This window comes from Crotalus tigris, unplaced genomic scaffold (genome assembly GCF_016545835.1).
Source record: "Crotalus tigris isolate CLP2741 ecotype Arizona unplaced genomic scaffold, ASM1654583v1 scf7180000017916.3911339, whole genome shotgun sequence".
NCBI classification, from domain to species: domain Eukaryota; kingdom Metazoa; phylum Chordata; class Lepidosauria; order Squamata; family Viperidae; genus Crotalus; species Crotalus tigris.
This window is the reverse complement of record NW_024096718.1, coordinates 2,078,204-2,099,738: the sequence shown is the minus strand read 5'-3', so window position 1 is coordinate 2,099,738 and position 21,535 is coordinate 2,078,204. Positions and strand designations below refer to the sequence as shown.

The 21,535-nt window shown below is 34.7% G+C and overlaps 1 protein-coding gene across 4 annotated transcripts in view; it reads left to right on the top strand.

The window, feature by feature from the left end:
* The window catches only part of TBC1D15 (TBC1 domain family member 15), a 47,903-nt gene that overhangs the window by 12,859 nt on the left and 13,509 nt on the right, over positions 1 to 21,535 (top strand). For all 4 annotated transcript variants that reach the window (XM_039344463.1, XM_039344462.1, XM_039344464.1 and 1 more), the window contains 7 exons: positions 2,579 to 2,717; positions 5,518 to 5,728; positions 7,949 to 8,042; positions 10,494 to 10,691; positions 10,799 to 10,927; positions 13,411 to 13,514; positions 14,128 to 14,222. In XM_039344463.1, coding sequence (XP_039200397.1) covers positions 2,579 to 2,717; positions 5,518 to 5,728; positions 7,949 to 8,042; positions 10,494 to 10,691; positions 10,799 to 10,927; positions 13,411 to 13,514; positions 14,128 to 14,222 — 970 coding nt within the window. The remainder of the gene's footprint in view (positions 1 to 2,578; positions 2,718 to 5,517; positions 5,729 to 7,948; positions 8,043 to 10,493; positions 10,692 to 10,798; positions 10,928 to 13,410; positions 13,515 to 14,127; positions 14,223 to 21,535) is intronic.

The following is a 21,535-nucleotide window of genomic DNA, read 5'->3' as shown; positions in this document are numbered from 1 at the left end:
TTTTGTTGTTCTTCTCTGTACTCTTTCCAGAGTCTCAACATCTTTTTTACATTGTGGTGACCAAAACTGGATGCATATTCCAACTGTGACCTTACCAAGGCATTTTTTTTATTAAAAAAAATTTATTTTCCAAAATACAAAATACAATTAAATTCCTAACCATTGGTACCGCCTGCCCATCCCCCCCAGGCTGCGTCCACCCTCTCTAATCCTTCCCTACTTCCCTCCTCTTTCTCTCCTCCCATCCTACTCTCTTCCCCTCCCCTTCTCCTCTAACCATCCTACTTCCTCCCTACTCCTTCCTTCCTTCTCATCCCTCTCACACACATGAATGCAGCATAGGGGAAATGCCCAAGCGTTTACCATGACTATATTATCATTATCCACCCACTCACCCACCCATCCACCCTCAACCCTCTCCCCCTTGCTTCCCAGAGCAGAGTACAGGGTTATTAATAAGAAAGTTAACAATAATAAAAAAAAAGAAAAAAAAAAGAAAAAAACCATCATACTTAACCTTTAACTCCCCTTAAATTAAGTCATATAAACAAATCTCTACAACAGTTACTATAAAATTTACTCATAAAATAAATGAAACTTTATAGTCCCATATTTTTTCTGAATATAATCTATCCATCTTCTCCATACAATAATATATCTTTCTTGTGTATGATCCTTCAAATAAGCAGAAATTTTTGCCATTTCTGCAAAGTTAGAAACTTTAAATATCCATTCTTCTAAAGTAGGCAACGAGTCCTTCTTCCAATACGAGCCTACTAATAACCTTGCTGCAGTTCGGCCTATAATTCTTTACCAAGGCATTTTAAAGTGGTATTAACACTTCACGTGATCTTGATTCTATCCCTCTGTTAATACAGCCTTGCACTGTGTTGGCTTTTTTGGCAGCTGCAGCACACTGCTGGCTCATATCTAAGTGATTGTCCTCTAGGACTTCGAGATCCCTTTCACAGTTACTACTATTGAGAAAGGTACCACCTGTACTGTACCTGTGCATTTGGTTTTTCTTGCCTAAATGTAGAACCTTACTTTTTTCACCATTGAATTTCATTTTGTTAGATAGCACCCTATGTTCAAGTGTGTCAAGATCCTTCTGTATCTTAAGCCTATCTTCTAGAGTGTTGGCTATTCTTGCTAGCTTGTTGTCTCTGCAAATTTGATGAGTTCCCCATCTATCCCCTCATCCACATCATTGATGAAGATGTTGAAGAGCACTGGGGCACCCCACTACACACTTCCCTCCATGTAGATGCAGTTCCTTTGAGGACCACATGCTGAGTACGGCCGGTCAGCCAGCTACGAATCCATCTGGTGGTGATGCTGTCTAATCCACATTTCTCTATCTTATCAAGTAATAGGTTGTGGTCTACTTTATCAAATGCCTTACTGAAGTCCAAGTAAATTATATCCATAGCATTCCTCTGGTCCACTAATTTTGTCACCTGGTCAGAGAATGCAATAAGAATTGTCTGGCATATCTTAGCTGACATCCAGAATTTAAATTTTTGATTTAATTTAGAGATGCTTAGGAAAGATAGCTGAAGCCTATAAAATAATTTTGTGGACTAATACAGAGCTTGAATAATATTATATATTTTGTGTAAGTCGTAATCATTAAAAAAATATTCCCAGACCATAAGACTAGAAAATCATAGGTCTTTGATTTCTTTTACTATAGTACAGTGGTTCTCAACCTGTGGGTCGGGACCCCATTTGGGATCGAACGACCATTTCACGGGGGTCACCAAACAATGCAGTCCGCCATTTTTCCCCCCTTTTCCTTAGCTGTGCTACTCCCTTTTATTCTATTGGCTTTTGAAAGCCAATAGAATAGACTCTCTTGAATAGAGTCTAATTCTATTGGCTTTCAAAAGCCAATAGGAATTGTCTAGGCTGTCTCTGCCCTGCTGAGCCCACCAAAAGTCCCATTCTGCAAACGGTGCTGCACCAGTTGAGTAGTCCTTGACTTACGACCGATTGAGTAGTCCTCGACTTACGACCGGTTGGGGGTCGCGGCATTAAAAAGGTTGAGAACCACTGCTATAGTATGAAATGATTGCTTGCATTAACGTTTTAAAGAAATCTGTCACCGTTTGCAGTTTACATAGTTCACATTTGTTTTTTATTCAGCTGTAAATGTATGAACTCTTATTGTTTGTTAGGGATGGAAAGCAAATTATTCCATTGATAGTTCTACTATGACATTTGAGAAAGGAAGTTGCAGAAGTATGGAATGTTGGGACTAATGCCTTAAACAAGCCAAAGGTTGAGTAATGCTATATCTGAGCAAGACTATTTTCTTCTGAAGCTAAAATGCTATTTTTCTCCTTTCCTTGAGCCGAACTATAAAACAAAGTTTTATGACTTTTTGATTGGCACTTTTCTTCAAAGTAAATTGTTTTACAGCTTGATTTACTGCATTTTTTTAATCTTAAATTTGCAAATAACAAAAGTGATGTTCCTTGAACAAATGTGCTTTGTAGTTATGGACAGAAAAATTGATTTTATAAGTAGTTTACAAGAAAAATGGCTGCTGATGCTGTTTCGATATTTTATTTAGGATTCCAGTTCAGTTGTAGAATGGGTGCAGACTCCTAAGGAGAAGATTTTCAGAGGGCCAGAACATATGAACAGTTATGAAGCAGAATGGGATATGGTCAACACTGTCTCTTTTAAAAAGAAGCCACATTCAAATGGAGGTACTTAAGTAACACAGATATTAAAATATTACGGTGATTTATTGGTTCAGCCCTGTGAGATTATATTCCTGGATATAGAGCTTTTTACTTCTGGTACTTGCTTCCTTGTGAAGTTTCAGCTATAATGCTGATCATCTGTCTTTCGCAACAAAGGGGATTCTAAAATTCCGAATTAAGCTATGTATAATTAAGACATATATAATTAAGACATATAAATTTAATGAATGAAAATACAAGGCACCTGTATCTGTAAAAGGCATTTTTATTTATAGAGAAGCCTGTTACTTTCTCATCCATTAGCATTTATTTTTGGTAATTACTGAAAATTGTTGAAGATGCGTATGATTTCTATAGATTATTCAAATAATTTGAAACAAAATGAGTATATGATAAGATATCATCTTAGTACTTAAAATTTATGTGTTGTTTGTAATCTTGTTAATAGCAGAAAACAGGATTCTAATGATATTTTTTTATTTACTTATTACAAGAAGTTGTAATATGGCAAAATCTTATTTAGTGGAATCTAGATGGATGGACTTCAGATGTAATGAATGAAATTCTACTGATTTCGTTTGGAACTAAAGGATGTTCATTCATTACAAGTCTATGTCTGCATTATTTGTTTATTTTTACAATTTTTTTATGTCTTATCCCTAGTGGGCTGTGGACTGTTAACATATGTTATAATAAGGAGTACATTGTCTTAAATCATTAAAACAGAAATAACTCATCCATCTAAGAAAACACTATGCATTAAAGATGGAAAATGTAAGGGCATGTTTCTCTAAAAAAGTAACATTCATTGGTCAGCCAAAGTATCCTTTTAATGCCCATCAGTGGGCCAAAGTGTCATTTTAATAACTAAAAGAGTTTATAGAAAGTAATTTTGGGAGGAAGTATTGATTGCTATTGAGGAAGAATTTAGCAAGGAAAAAAATAAAAATGGCAACTCAGTACAAAATCTCTAAAATTATGGTTTGCGGTTGCAGTCTCCCATTTTGATGCAACTTGGGCAATAAATAGCATTCAAAATTTCGTCAGCAGAAGATCTGTAGTCTAAAGATTTGCTTTCCACAAAACATTACAAAAATAATGCATACAACTATACATTATTAGTTGATTAGGAGATGCCAGGTCATGAGGGAAAGTGAATTAAGTAGGAAGAATTCGATCAGAGAATGAAGAGAATGGTAAGGAGGAGAGGAAAACCTGCCAACACCAAAAATAAAGTTGTCTGGAATGAGTTCATATTTTGGTCATCTGATTTCATACACTGATTCCTCCTCAGGATTATTACCTACACTTATGTAGTACAAGGAAAATAATCATTTTAGAAGAAACATGCTTAAAAGACTAAATTAAATCAGACAGTTTAAGATAATTGATAAACTTTTTGTAATGTATTGTACAGGAGTTTCCGGGAAGCAAGGTTGTTCCCACACACACATAAGTTTAGATTGTCTTTTACTAAACTTCTTTCAATAAACATAGCAATTGTTAATAGTACAGTTCAGTAAATGTATGTACAATATTTCATTTATTTATTTTGAAAAAAACATATACAAAAAGATGTCTCTGTAATATTTGTAAAAATACAAATATAAATTCTATAATCTTTCTCCTAAATGCTATGAATATACTACATAAAAACAAATTCAATTACTGCATTGTACTGATAATGAAAAAGGATTAAAGTAAAATTCTCAACAACTTTTAATAACAATCTATGTTGCGAAGTAATTGTCCTTTTCAAATGACACAGTCACATGCTATAGTACATCACAACTGTACTCTTGGCTGTGAAACCAGTTAGCATATTTGTTTTCTTATAATGATTGGAAAGATTCATAACATAAAATGTTAACAGATAAACATTGTGTAGGTTATTCTTGATAATTACTCTAAGATGTTCCTGCATGTTTTACTATAATGCTTCCTTTATTGCTATAAGATAGCATGTGTTTAGAATTACAAATAAAAATAATAGAATCATAGAATAACAGAGTTGGAAAGGACCTTGGAGGTCATTTAGTCCACCTCCTGCTCGAGCAGGAAACCCAAAATTGAAGTTGAGGAAATGATACTCAATTCAGTTTTTGGTTGGTGGGGTGCTCTGTGTGATATCTATGAACATTTTTGGAGCATTTTTCATTAACTTAAATTGGTATGTTACCTCTCTTGATAGAATTAGTCTTTCTTTTGTAATATCTTATCATAAACATGAGAAGATCCAAATTGCATATTGGTTCATCTTTCACAGAGAACTTTGGTAGCAAAGTGATTTGCTTTCTTCTATGACAGGGGTCCCCAACCCCTAGTCCATGGACCAGTACCGGGGCGCTGCATGCCAGCAACGGGGCTGCACAAACAAGCAGAGCCCCATCTGCATGATGCAGGCAGCACACAAAACCACGCTCTCTCTGGTCCACAGAAAAACCTCTCCCCACGTAATCGGTCCCTGGTGCCCAAAAGGTTGAGGACCTCTGTTCTATGACTTCCATACTTCCTTCCCAATACATGGATGCTAAATCCTTATTCATTTGTGAATGAATAAACAAATATTGATTCCTTGTTCATATTAAACTAATATAATAAAATGATAAGAAATGATAATTAAAAACTAAAATCTGTGAAAATGGGACAATCATTTGCTTTTTTACATTACTCACATTTAGCCAGAAAGTATTGAAACACCAAGTATTTATTTTAGAAGAAATTTCTCCAGTTGCAAGGAAATCATAACTATGATTACATATTGCAGTTGTGAAAATGCTCTTTATCTTTTTTATCCTTTCAGATGTTGCAGTTCGTACAACTGGCGAGAACAAGTGGTCCTTCTTTTTCAGTTTAACAGATTTAAAATCAGTTAAACAAAACAAAGAAGGAATGGGATGGTCCTATTTGGTATTCTGGTTAAAGGATGATGTTGTCCTTCCAGCTCTTCATTTTCATCATGGTGATAGCAATTTATTCATCCAAACACTTAGAAAATATGTGGTGCTTTGTGAGTAAGTATTCTTAGGATTAAACAACAACAAAAGATGTATTTACAATGGTATTTAAAAGTTTGTTAATTCGTTTGAATTTTCAATATTTCTGCATAAATATGATCTAAAATGTTATCTGTTCTCCATACAAGTTCTAAAATTAGATAAAGAGAATCCAATTAAACAAGTGAGTTGCATGGGAACCAGCAAGTTATTTGATATTTTAACTTTCACAAACTTTTAACCATCTGTATAGATTGTAGAAGCAGAGTAAAAACAAGAAGTGACTTTTAATGTATAATGATACAGTGAAACTTTTGATAATTCTTTTTAAGATTAGTAATATAGAGGACTGGTTCTTAAATTGTTTAACCCAATTATTCCTTTTTACAATTTTGAATAAGTCATTACCTCCACAAAAAATAGATATACTGTTGTTTCAGTAATAGCAGTCCCAAACTTGATTCTTACCTCACAAGCAAGCAATTACAAATTGCTTCATTGGCCCCAGGATATGCCCAAATTAACAAATTATCTAAAATGCAATTTGCAAAAAAAAATAATAATAGACTTTTAAGCAGTCTTCTCTGTGTCTCCCAAGAGACTCTCCACTTTAGCTATTTCCTTGCTTCAGGGCAAACTTTTTTAATTTTTTAATTTGTATGTATGCAGTAATATGAACAACTTCATATTCTAAAGAATTTAATTGTAGAAAGCCTGTAGACTATAGCTGATTTGGTATTATTCAGGTAAATGACAAGACATTTCAGAGTTCCTTGGAATAGTCTGTTTGCAAAGATGAAATGTTTGCTTATATCTAGTTTCATGTCTGTTTAACTCCTTATGGAAAAATTGAACTTGAAAATAAAAGTGATTTTATTATAGATGAGTATTAGACAATAGGTGGCTAGTTTCTTTTGACACTGAGAAATCTTCAGTGTTCCATCTTCAATCTTCATAAATGAGAATTACTTAACTTGCTCAGAGCAGTTATTTGCATTAATGCTACTATCGATATATGGACTGCTCCAGTATCATTAACTTAACCTGCCCCCTCCCCCAAATATTTATTTTTTTCTCATTGATTTAAAATTTTAATTTAGAACCATTGATTAATAAAGAAGTCGACTTGGTCGATCACGGCAATGCATCATATTCAAAGCTCTATAGAGATAAAGTAAAGAAAAAATAATGTTCTCTAGCTTTTCTTGTTTCATCAGGAATGACAGTGTGAAGATTTCTAAAGCATGAATTAGAATGCAGCAATAGAAGTAGTGGGGTGTTGCTTGTTGGATGGAGTGAGCTGTGAATCCATATCTGACTCTGCAGAAGCTTAAAATCAGCCACTGACTATCCATAATTGAGTATTTGTGTTCCCTCCTGCCACTTCCGATGAGAGTAATTCATTTTAAAAGAAAAACAAGAAAAGCTAGATAACATTGTTATTTCTTTATTTTATCCCTATAGAGCTTTGAATATGATGCATTATTCTGATTGACCAAGTCGACTTCTTTATTAATCATTGGTTCCAAATTAAAATTTTAAATCAATGAGAAAAAAATAAATATTGGGTGGGGAGATTAAGTTAATGATGCTGGAGCAGTCCATATGTCCATAGCAGCATTAATGTAAATAATTGCTCTGAGCAAGTTAATAATTCTAATTTATGGTAAACCTTACTGAAGACACATTTAATTAAAATGCAGGTATCTTTAGGGTTTTTCATTTTGGTAGATTAGCTATACATGAGTCAGTACAACTTTTGATTCTTGTGCCATGTTAGCAAACCACAGTTTTGTTTATTAACATCCTATTTTCAGAAGGCCAAGATACAATCTTCTGTTGAATTTCATATCCTCTGTCATAGATGCATCCACTCACATTAGTATTGAAGAGTGATAACATTTATTAAAAGTTTTAGGCTTTAATAACAGAATAGGTGATAATTCTTTCCCTCATGGATATTAAAAATACTAGTTTCTTTGTCTCAGAAACTGGCAGTAGTGAATTTAAATCTCAAAATAACAATCAAGTACTTTCAACTTCATCATCAGTAATGTAATGTTTGCATAGAAAATAAATGCATATCCTATTTAAAGTATTATATGATCAGTTTATAATCTGTAGCTGCTGTTTTTTTTTCAAATGCAAGTTTTATAGTTATTCTTAGCTTATCCCAAAGTAGGAAACAGAATTATAGAAAGAAGTGTAAAAAAATATACTTTTTTCCTCCCCTCTCAGATCTGAACAGGATAAAAGGGTTCTTGTGAATTATCAGAGTATTTCACAGTCCTTTGAAAATCTCCTTGATGAACCAACATGTGGCCTAATACAGGTTAGTATAGTGTATTATTTATGGTAAAAATTAAATGTAAGATTTAATATATTAAAATAGGTGTTTCTTGAAATAAACAGGAATGGGAGTGGAGTGGGAGAGACCAAAATCTTGCAGTAAGAGGAAGCTTGCAACTTTATTACATTTTATAAAAAGCCTTTATTGAGCCTAATATGCATTACAGTCACAGACAAAAGAACCCCTGAAATCTGGAAAGAATGAGTTGACTGACATATATGAATAGGCTTGGGGTATAATGCAAGGAAACCAAGTAGTAACCAGAATGAAGAGAAAAGATCATACAAAATATTTTTATACAGTTGCTATTCTGGAGATGGAAACACATCTGTAGAGCAGTGCTGACAAGCAGAGCAGTACAAAGCAAAGACATCTGCTGAAGACCAAATAGTTTCAGATCCTCCACTGGAAATTTCTGACACTGAAGGTGAAAGCTAAGTCAAGTGAGCAGAGCCATGGGTAAATGTTATGAGAAGTGTGCTGCATCAGCAACAAGAGAAGCATGCATATCTTCTAAGATGAGAAGAGGAAGAAAGGCAGTGGAGAGAGATCCTAACTAGAAGTCACCCAGAATAAGAAAGGAAAGAGAAAAAAGTCTAAAGGGACATGCATAGAGCTCATTTTCCTTTTCAGAAATCAGGAGTCACTGGGGAAGTATCTTTAGTCACTTTAGAAGTATCTAGTAGAGGAGAGAAGGATTTTGTGTTGAAAATATAAAAATCTATAAATTAATGAGGAACGCTATAAAATAAGGATATAGAGAGATTTTTATAGTTTGTAAAATTGTATATCATGTAAATGTCCAATTGAAGATTGGATGGCTAGATTCTAATAGGAAAGGTTTTCAGGGCATATGCTCTACCTCTCTTTCACCTACCTACCTACCTATCTACCTACCCACCCACCAATCCACCCACCCAGATAAATATAACAGGGTCTTCATTCTGCCTTCAACAAAACAGCAGATGAATTAAATAGAATGGCATAATCCTTATTATCTTGACAGATCAGGGAAATCAGTCAAGCCTCCTAAAATACCCCTCAAGTACTATCTCTATTATTATGATGATTCAAACTCTCAAGATGCTAAGAAAAATATGCAGGATGGCATCCCATCATTTCAAAACCTGGTTGCCACATCTCATGTTTGTGTACAGGGAAGAACTGCATACTTTAACAGGATTTATTTCTTTTACAATAGTGTATGGATACAATAAAAAAAAATGGAATAACTGGACTGAATCCTCTAAAAATGTGGTTGAATATGTAGTGATTCAAATTTATCTGGACAATGGAAAATATTAAGTAAAAAGTTACATAAAAGACAATCCTGTCTTTCTTATCTGGAGTAAGAATAACTGAGAGGTCATGGAAAAGAAATATGAAGGTTTGGACAGTACCAGTAATCAAGAATTACAGCCCAATCAATATCTGTCATCACAAAAAGAATATCTAAAATCTGATTCAAATTTTCCAAATTACAGTGTACCATGTCAGTGGAGCATATCATTGATACTGGGATGTCGAACCAGTCTGATTTGTTGCAGAGAGACTCTAGAAAGTATTAGAAAAAGAGATGGATAAAATGTTGAAACTGGGAGTAATTGAACCATCTCAAATTGAATGGTATTCCCCTATTGTGTTGGCATCAAAACCAAACAATGTGCACAGGTTTGTTATGCAACAAGTGCTTTTATACACTAATTCAACAGCTGTTTGATGCCTGGTATAGAAGATCTTCTAGATAGACTAAGTAATGCCCAGTGTCTCTCTACCATTGTCTTGATGCCTGGATATTGACAAACACCATTAAACAAGTCAAGGGAAAACCTCCCCCAAACCTGTCCATAATATGGCAGGTTGTCTGCTTCTAATACTCACTCAGCACTCATCTAGGGAAGGAAATCTAACAGCTGTCCTTTCCTGAGTAATCTGGGAATTGGGATGGGGAAAAGAAGGGGCAGCACTCCAAAGAAAGGCTACCACCTCAAAGATAACCAGTTTTCATATGTATGGTTCTTCAGGGAGGAACCCTACATAAAAATGAATGCTTTCTTATTTTATGGATTGTGTAGGTCTATAATGGAGAAATTGATCTATTAGGAAACTTAAATCCAGATTGTTTTAGGTTTTGTGTGTCAGCAGTAAGATATTGAAACTGGCTATGTAGCTAATAGGCAGCCAGCATTATTGCTGCTGTAATGTGCCTAGCCCATGATACACAGCATCCTATCTGCAAAATTCTGCACCAGTTGCAAATTCTAGGTCAAGTATTCAAGTTATGCTTCTTAATTCTGTTTCATTAAAAAAAACACACATAATCTTTTTTAATGTAATATTATTGTGATGAGTCTTGTCTTCATCATAGTACCTCCCAATTTCTTCATATGTTCATGCATCTATCCAAATAAACTTTATCTTTGTTTTTCTTAGAAATTGAAAAAGGATCCTTACACAACAACAATGGGAAGATTTTCCAAAGTGACAAACTATATTTTTGATAGCTTACGAGGAAGTGATTCAGTAAATGAGCAGCGGCCTCCATCAGAAATGGCAGATTTCATTAGTGATGCTATTCCAGGACTGAAAATAAATCAACAAGAAGAACCAGGATTTGAAGTCATTACACGAGTGAGTCTTAAGTTCTTGGAATTTTAGATGGTAACAAGACATCCATCTGGTGGTTTGAAAATTAATGTCTTGGCAATAATGTAATAGATTTTTGATCCATGTTTTAGATTGATTTAGGAAAACGACTTGAGGTTCACAGAAAGCAACCAGTATCAATTGAAGAATGGACTAAGAATATGGATTCTGAAGGAAGAATATTGAATGTAAACGCTATGAAACAAATGATATTCAGAGGGGTAATATCTTCAGTTATTTACTTTTTATTGTGTTTAAAATAGTGACCAAAAAATCAGAAAAAACTGCAAAGATGAAAATGCATGCATTGTCAAAAAAAGTAAAACACATAAAGTGCTACACATAAAGTAGTAATACATCATTTTAACAGTAAATAATTGCAATTCTACAAATAGTTGTCTAATGCAATATTACTACTTCTGAGTTGGAAGTGCCAAAGTGCTTCTGGGGTGAAAGGAGTTATCGGTGATATCACCATTGCCTGGGGGACACCCAGTTCGGGGTTCCTTTTGTGTCCCCATTAAATTGCCCACCAAAGTGGTACCCTTTTATCTACTCATGGTTTCCTGCTTTCAGACTGCTGGATCGGTAGGAGCTGGATGGTGTGATGGGAGCTCACCCCACCCCATGGCAGGAAGGGGTCTTGAATGCAAGCCTACCAATTGTCAGCCCAGCAGTCTAACCTTGTGAACCAGCATGCTCCTTGTCGGATGCAATTATTCAAGTTTATATATATATTTCTAATACATTTATACAATTTTATATTATATCTAATGTACCTTGTATAAATGAATCCTATATTTCATTATATTTGTCCATTCAAAGTCTACGTCTGAAGTCAGTTTGCTCATAAGTGGCAAGTGCAATCAGGTCCTCAGTCTAGTACAGTGGTGGCAAACCTATGGCATGCGTGCCAGAGGCAGCACTCAGAGCCCACTCTGTGGGCACACATACCGTCGTCCCAGCCCTGCCTCCTCCCACGGCCCCCTCCTCACCAGCAACCCCCCTGGAGAAGAGTCGCCCCCGGGTGCGGCCCATGCAAAGCTGTGCAGCCAAGGATATGGTAGCCGGGCAGCGGGGACAAGACTCAGCCCTTGCGCCCCATTGCACACAGATGATGCTGCGGGGCACAGGTGGAGGGTGTGGCCACCATGGTGCTGCTGGGCTGCTGGGTGATCTGTGATGGACCGTGGAGGTGGTGGGTGGCCCTGTGGGCAGGGCGGAGTAGGAATAGGGGTAGGGTGGTGGTTTTTGGGCACTTGGTCTCTAGAAGGTTCGCCATCACTGGTCTATTATGTGAAAAGGCCATACATTTAAGTTTGCAATGCTGCAATCTCACTATTTTTGTCATAATAAGGGCACAATGACTCCATTAATGTTAACTTTTTTTTCCAAATCTACATTTTTATATAAAGAGTTAAGTTGTATTCATTTTATCATTCATACAAAAGATATATTGGGGAGGGAATGTGCTCTGAAATATAGAGATGAAATATCAATAAAAGATGGAACATAAACAGTTGACAACAGTATTCGTCTATCTCCATACCACTTGAACAGCTGCCTAAATCTTTCAAAGCAAAAACAAAACTTCCTTTGTTACTGTACTTCATAATAATTTTTAAATAAATTTTAAATCACTGAAATGAAATGGTTTGATAACTGTATCAACTGTAGGAAGTAATAGCAATAGCAATAACACTTAGACTTATGTATCACTTCACAGTGCTTTGTAGCTCTCTCTAAGCAGTTTACAGAGTCAGCATATTCCCCCCAATAATCTGGGTCCTCATTTTATTGACCTTGGAAGGATTGAAGTCTGAGTCAACCTTGAGCCAGTGAGACTCAAACTGCTGAACTGCTGGCAGTTGGTAGTTAGCAGAATTAGCCTGCATTACTGAATTCTAACCACTGCGTCACCACAGCTCCAACATTACTTATAGAGCAGTGATGGCGAACCTTTTAGAGACCGAGCACCAAACTGCAACCCAAAACCCACTTATGTATCATCGGGTGCTGGATGGCCTATTGAGTAGGTGTGGCCCATTGGGTGGGTGTGGCCCATTGGGTGGGCATAGCTGCGGTGATAATGGCAGACTGCGTGGGACTAAAAAGCAATTCCAACTTTGAGAGATCTTTTTTTTCCCCGCAAGAAGTTGAAATTGATTGATTGATTGAACCTTTTTTTTTTTTGCACACGGCAGTAGAGGCCTAAAGCAAAAAGGTTTTATAAAACCCAGCTGAAGGTCTAAGACTGGGGCGATGGCGCATGTGCCCATAGAGAGGGCTCTGCATGCCACAGGTTCGCCACCACGGTTATAGAGGATTCTCAGTCTAAAAACTGATGATACAAGCCAAGGAAAAACAAAGAGGTAGGCGACAGAGAGAGATAATATGGAAACCAAGTGTTGGAAGGACAGACCATTAATTTTTTATTAGTAAAGAGTTTTGCAAAATTAAGTCTGGGAAACCAAAATGAGTAATAGAAAGCTAGAAAATTAGCTTACTTATAAGATTATGAGAATCACCTTGACTACCTTACAAGCAATGAAACAAAGGACTTTGAGCAAAAAACCCAGATAAATTGTAAGAAGCAATTAAGGATGGTAGTGCTACCCTTATAAAATGACATGGTTTGTTCCTGGTCTTCATGTTTTACTTATAAAGGGTCCAGTTTTACCTTTACTTTTTTTTTTCTTCCAAGGGACTTTGTCATGCTTTGAGGAAGGAAGTGTGGAAATTCCTGTTGGGTTACTATTCATGGAATACTACCAGGGATGAGAGGACAAGTATGCAGAAAAGGAAAACGTAAGCATGATATATTAAAACAGTGACATGGTAGTAATACGTTTAAACAGAAAGCAGCAAAATTGTGGTGGCTGGATGTCATATCTTTCTGCAGGATTGGGGAAAATGGCTAAAGTTAGCTGGCTAATGACATTATGAGTGGTTATACTGAGACTTGGAGGTATGTGAAGTTGAAGATTTGTAGACTGATTTTATTTTGCCAATTATCTGGGCAGTAATGCATGTGTTTATTGTTTGCTGGTTTGCTGTCGAAATTCTATTGTATTTTTTATGATATCTCTTAGCTCCCAAAAGGAGAAATGGACCCATTGTCCATTCCTTCACTAAATATGTGCAACCAGGCTTTAGAATCAGGATATCTGTCGTGTGTTTGGAGGACAGCATTTAGTATTATCACCCTAGATTGAGAAGTTATATTTTGTGTTCTTAAAAGAAGTTATATAATTTATGCAAAAGTCATAAAAATATAAATATTATTCTGACAGAAGTAGTAATTACCAATTACTGGTAGTTACAAATGAAAAATGTGAACTAGCTTTCTTTGTTTTTAATGCTTCATATTTCAAATTACACAATATCTTTATCATAATTTCTGATTTTTGTAATTCTTCAGAGATGAGTATTTCAGGATGAAGCTTCAGTGGAAATCTGTCAGTGAAGAACAAGAAAAAAGAAACACTAGACTGAGGGATTACAGAAGTCTTATTGGTAATTTTTAGAAGTATACAATTCCATACAATATAAATATTAAAGATAAATGCTTTTTCCTATTACAGGGATGAAAAGTGTATATTTTTAAAAGATTATTTCAGTTCATCTGAGTTGTTTTATTCTTTTCTTTTTTCTCTTCATATGTAAAGAGGTAGCTTCCTAAGGAGATGTACTATATAAAGTAACAATGTAATGGTCTTCCCAGTCCATTCATGCATTTTTTATCACAGTTATTTCAATATGCTAAATTAAACTGGGTTTTTTTTTTTTTGGTCTGGAACATAAAACAATATCATATGATTTTTAGAAAAGGCAGACATTTTAAAAGCTCTATAAGAGGCTCTTCGGCTTGCTTGTTTATTTAATTAATTTATATGGTTTCTCTTTGCCATGTAATCATAGTGGCTAGCAAATAATGAAAAATTACAATACCGGTAATAAACCAAAAATTATAAATATATTGCACTGAGGACAAATTTATACATTCAAGCAACTGAAATTCATAAAATCTCCTGATCTGTTGTCTAAGGGAAGAGTCAGGTCTTTAAAGCCTTTCAAACAAGGCAAGCGGGGCCAAAGTCATCTGGATCTCGGGGAATTTTGTTCCAAAAGACAAGCACTGAGACAGAAAAGGCATATCTCCTGGGTCCTGCAAGATGACACTGCTTGAGTGATGGGACCTTGACTATGCAACCCTGTGAAATCTTATTTCAGGTGGAACCAACATTATGCAAACATTTGCATAAAGATGTCAGAATAAGAGTCACTTTGATGTGAGAGCCGAGGTGACGCAGCAGTTAGAGTGCAGTACTGCAGGCCACTTTAGCTGACTGTGTTCAGCAGGTCAGCGGTTCAAATCTCACTGGCTCAAGGTTGACTCAGCCTTCCATCCTTCCGAGGTAGGTAAAATGAGGACCCAGATTGTTGGGGGCAATGTAAAATATATATATATATATATACATTGCTTACTGGAGTACACCGCTTAGAGAGTGCTTGCACTTAAAGCAGTATATAAGTCTCATAAATAAATAAATAAAATAAATAAATAATGCTTAAGTCATAGGCTAGAACCCATGGGACCATGAGTTATAATTCTGTCTTAGGCACAAAGCCAGCTGGTAAGCTAGGACCAGTAACTTACTTTCACCCTTAAGAAGGAAGCAATGTTGACTTCTGGTTTTGACGTTGTGGTAAGACGGATGCAGGGAAGCAGGGCTCTGCCTCCTGCACCCGATTTCTTCCTGCCGGGGACCGGAAAAGGGCCTGAAGTCGCCCCGGAGAGGCAACAAAACAAGAGGGGACCCTTATATATCACAGGGAGATGGTGGTCAACCTGCTTGATCCAAGGAAGCCCTCAGAACCGACAGGAGAAAGACTGGCTGCACCCATGCAGCCAGTCGGAAGCTGCTGACCTCCGGAGAAAAAATGGTATTTATTTTTTTTTTGCCTTTCTTGGAGAGTATCGGAGCAAAACTTAAGGGGGAAAAACTTTTTTGGTTGGAAAATTACAAAACAGATATCTAATGACATAAAAAAAAGAACTACACCAAGCTCTATCTATATTTTGTCTGGAGGGAGGGAACTTGGCCGGATGCCCAGACATAAATAACAGACTAAACCCTTTGATGTTTCTGAACTTCATAACATTGTAGATTGCAGATGGAAAAAGAGAAAAACTGTTTGGGTTGTCTTTTCAGCAGGACGGATTACAACTAAAACTACAAACTATTTGAAGCCATCTGGCTTCCTTGGATTACAAATATTGTTTGACCTGTAATTTTATAAACTATTTAGAGACAGACTGAATGGTAAGGAACTATCTACTGTAAGACAATTTGGATTGTAATTTTGGCAGATTGGCATCTTTGGATGTTGGGACAATTGGTTAGAGCTGGAGTCAGAAGATAGAAGTGGATTATAAACTTTTTTCCCTTCTCATTTTTTCTTTTTTTGTCTTTTCCCTTTTGTTTTTTCTCTTTTTCTTGTTGTTGTCTGGGGAGCCTATTGGATTATAAACTTTTAGTCTCAAAACTGCTTAAGGACAGTGGAAACTTAACTGTTGGTGATTTTCTTTGAAGAAGACTCTATGGACTATTAATTTTGAATAGTAGGACCTTGCAGATTATAAATTTTCACTGAACGATAATCTTGGATTTTGGACAACTACTCTGGAAGTGAGCTCCACAAACAGAATTGGATTACAGTGTTTTTTCTCTTCTTCTTTGTTCTCCCTTCTTTTTCAGGGAGTTTATTGGACTATAGAAACTATAGATAAGAACTATGAGAGTTTTTAAGACAAATTTAAATGATATATTGTGGTATTGAATACAAGATTAATGGTTTAGTAGAAGGCGGACATTTGGGAAAAGTATTAGAGTTGATAAAAATTTTGGGGTGTGGAATTAAAAATGAGTGTTCAAAATTTATCTAAAACTGGCAAGAAAACACATACAGCCCCGTCCTCCATCTCTGCAAGCCCTGTGTATCAGAGATTAATCAAATCAATGCTTCAACAAGAAAAATCTAACAATTTCTGGAAGGAGATGCAAGTGGCATCATAAGCAATCCAAGAGGCAATCTCCTCACAAAGAAGATACAAAACATGAGACAAAAGACAACTTTGAGAAAATGAATCAAGAAATTCATAACATAAACTCTCAACTAGAAAGCTTCTGACAGATGGTTACAAAGAATGAACAAAGAATTCAAAAAATAGAAGATAGGTCAATAGAGATTGATCAGAAGATGGAAGAAATAAAGGATAAAAATCAGAGGCTGATGCAGGCAAATAGAGAAATAGAAGACTCAATGGCAGTTTTGAAAATGGAAAAGACTTATTTTTTAAGATTTCAAAATGTAATGGAGGACAAAGAAGGGGATCTCGTGGATTTAATGACAGAGTTATTGGCTGAAGCACTGGAAATCAGGAAACAGGAAATGGAAGGAGAGATAGACTAGATATTTCAAGTCAATTCAAGCTATGCGAGGAGAAATAAAGTCCTAGAGAAGTACATGTTAGATACATCAAATCTATAAGACATATTGAGAAGAGTAAGAGATGATCCTCTGCATTATAAAGAAAAGGAAATTGTAGTACTGAAGCAGATCCCCAGAAGGATAAGAGATTCAAGAAGAGAATACCAATTCCTGACCAGAAAACTAATTGAAAAACGAGTGAACTTCAGATGGTTGATTCCAGAAGGGATTTTAATTAATAGGGACATGAAAAGATACAGATCGGACACTGAACTGAAGTCAATGGAATTTTATGAGAGATACAAAGCTTTTTTGGAAGGGGAAAGTCCAGAATTTCATGCAGAGAGAGAAGCACAAAAACAGGAAAAGATAGCAACAGAAGGATCACCCAAACCAAGGGAAGAAGAAGAAAGAGAAAACACAAACATAGAAGAAGGGGCAAAATCAAGAGAACAAAGATAGATAAGAACAACTAGAAGAATAAAACCTAAATATAATTGAAAAAGATGGAGAAGGAAAACGGGATTCTTTCAATGAATATAAATGGTTTGAACTCCCCCGCAAAAAGGAAAAAAATCTTTACACGACTACGAAAATTAAAAATGGATATAGTCTGTCTCCAAGAAACACATATTAAAAGACAACATTACAAACTGTTAGAACAACTGAAAATTGGAAACTTCATTTTACATTAGCACAACAAAAGAAAAGAGGAATAGCTTTATATATCAAAGAGACAATGAACCCCAGACAAATCTATGCAGATGAAGAGGGAAGAATATTAATGGTGGAAATAATGATAAATCAAAAACAGATATTGATGGTAGCAATATATGCTTCTAATAACAAACAAGAAGAATTTTATCAAAAATTACACAAAAAATAGTGGAATTGGAATATCAAAACATTTGTTTAATGGGAGACTTTAAAGCAATAATAGATGGAAAGCTGGACTACAGAAGTAGCGAAACAGGGAAAAAAGGAAAGAATACATTACCTAAGATTTTCTTTAAAATGGCAGAAGAAATCTGTATACAGGATATATGGAGAGAAAAGAACCCCCCCAAATCACAATATACATTTTACTCAAACAGGCACAAATCATGGTCTAGAATTGATATGATATGGATATCCCCTGAATTAAGCACGATTATACAAGAGATTGAGATAGAAACCAATATATGGGCAGACCATAATCTGATAAAGATGACTTGGAGAGGAGCTAAGAAGAAACTAAGATGGTCTCTGAATCAATCTGAAAGAGAAATAATTTATACAAATAGCAACAAAGGAAATGGAATTTTTCTTTAAAATAAACAAAAAAGAAGAGATATTGCTTCAAAATGTGTGGGATACAGCTAAAGCATACTTCAGAGGTTTGGTTATAACTTTTACATGGTGAAAAAAATAAAGAAAAAATGCAACAACAAACAAAGTTAAAGGAGGAATTTATAAAATTGGAATTGGAACTACAAAGAGATCCACAAAAGAAAACTCTTAAAAAGCAAATGGAAATAATAAAACATAAATTAAACCTAGCAGAGGCTGGAAAAATGGCCCAACAAATTAAAAGGGCAAAACAAAACCTTTTTGAAAACGCTAATAAACCGGGTAGGTGGTTAGCATACAGATTGAAAAAAGAAAGAGAGAAAAAATTGATAAACAAACTGCAAGATTCAAAAGGTGGTTTACAATTCCAAAATGACTATAATCAAATAATCAAAGGCTTTTACGAGACACTTTACACAGAAGAAATTTCGCAAGAAAAAATAAAGCAATACATAAAAAGCTGACTTACCAAAAATCTCAGAGAATATCCAAAATATGATGAATGAAAAAATATCAGTGATGATATTTTTTTTAAATTTTTTTTGGGATTAAGATATGGTGGAATTTTCAAAGAATTTTTAGAAGGAGGGTAAAATTTACCCCACAATTGTTTTTGTTAGGTATTGTTACTGATTGTGATACTAAAGAGACTACATTGATGTTAAATTTAATTACAGCCGCAAGGTTGTTAGTAGGGCAATGTTGGAAGAAGGAATCTTTGCCTACTTTGCAAGAATGGTTTTTTAAAGTTTCTTATTTGGCGGAAATGGCAAAGATTTCGGCTTTTTTGAAGGATCAATCGCAAGAGAAGTATTTTGCGGTATGGAAAAAATGGATAGATTTTATACAACATAAGTTGGATATAAAAATATTACTTAGTTTTTTAATAACTGATATTTAATATTTAAAATTTAAAATATTTTATAGACTTTACTTTCTTTTTATTTTTACTTTTTACTTTTATTATACTTTCTTTTATCTTTTTCTTTTTTCTTCTTTATTCTTTTTCCTTTTAAGTATTTTTTTTGGTATTTATGTTTTTCTATATATATATTATTGTTAATTATTTTATAATTTGTTTAATTAATGTATTTAGATTTACTCATGTTTATATCTTTTTAAAGATTTTTTGAAGAAATTTTAATTAAGCCTATATTCAGCTCTGGGAAGGTCGGGGGAGGGAATGGGAGGGTTGGGGAGGTTTGGGGAAGGGTTGTTTTCTTTTTGTAAAATTTTAAAAAATTTTCAATAAAAATGTATTTATATATATATATAAAAGAAAAAATATCAGTGAAGGAGGTAATGGAGGTCATAAAAAGGCAAAAAAATGATAAGACCCTGGGTCCAGATGGGCTACCTGCAGAGTTTTATAAATGCCTACACAATACATTAAGCCCATTAATGAAAGAACTATGTAATGAGGTACTTTTAGAGGCTAAAATACCAAATACTTGGACAGAACCTAATATTACTTTAATACCCAAAGAAGACACAGACTTGACACAGATAAAAAAATTATAGACCAATATCTCTATTTAAATGTGGATTATAAAATTTTTGCTTCAATAATAGCATAAAGATTAAAGAGATTCTGATTGAATTAATACATACAGACCAAAATGGATTTTTACCTAAGAGACAAATAAAAAACAATTTAAGAATGATTTTAGACACCTTGGAATACTATGAAATGCACCCATGGAAGCAGATAACACTAATATTCCTAGATGCACAAAAGGCTTTTGATAACGTAAACTGGCAATTCATGATTCAATAACTAAATGAAATGGATTTTGGAGAAAACTTTATAAATACAATTAAAACAATCTATCATAGACAAATAGCTAAAATAGTCATAAATGGAGATTTTACAGAAAATTTAAACATTAAAAAGGCACAAGCCAAGGATGTCCATTATCCCCATTATTATTTATATTAACATTGGAAGTTTTAAATAGAAATATTAGGCAAGACTCAGAAATTAAAGGAATGAAGATAAAATATGAAAAATATAAACTACAAGCATTTGTGGATGACTTGGTTTTCATATTAGAAGATCCCCAAACTTCTGAAAAAGGTAGAAGAATTTGGAGAAGTGGCAGGACTGAAAATAAATAGAGAAAAGACCAAAGTGATAAACAAATACCTTACAGATAAACAAAAAAATCAATAGTAAGAAAAAACAGATCTTCAACTAGTTAAGAAAGTTAAATACTTGGGGATATACTTAACAGCAAGATGTGCAACAATAAAAGAAGACAACTACGCAAAACTATTAAAACAAATAAAACTAGACCTGGATAAATGGAAAAACTTACAACTCTCAATGTTAGGGAGAATAGCTACTGTGAAAATGAATATCTTACCAAAATTACTCTTATTATTTCAAACAATATCTATAAAATTGGGGAAATTTTTTTTTAGATGAACTAAATACATTGATCTTGAAATTTATTTGGCAAGGAAAAAAAGCCAGAATTAGAATGAAAATGCAACAAGAAACGAAAGAAAATGGAGGATTTGGGCTGCCAGATTGGGCCCTATACTATCAAGCATCTGCACTAACATGGATGAAAGAATGGATAACCCTTAGACATAAAAGATTACTGTACCTAGAAGGGCCTACAACTTGGATGGCATGCCATATGGTATGGGAAGAATAAAATACATAGATTCAAAACCACTATAAGAAATGCACTTCTTTTAGAATGAGAAACGGTAAAAGCAAAAATTTACATCAAAATACCTGGATGGCTTTCAACAATGGAAGCGTTTGTTCACCCAAACCTAATTAACAATGAGCAAATTGTGACTTATAAAAAGAAGAACTAGACAAGAACTAGAAGAACAGGGCATTGATCTATCATGGTGGTCACACCTGCAAATTCAAATGGGATATGAAAAAGATGTTAAAACATCTGGATTCTATAAACAACAGACAATTTGACCAGATACTATTGGCATCAGATAAAAAATTGATTAAGAAACTGTGTAAGTACATGCTA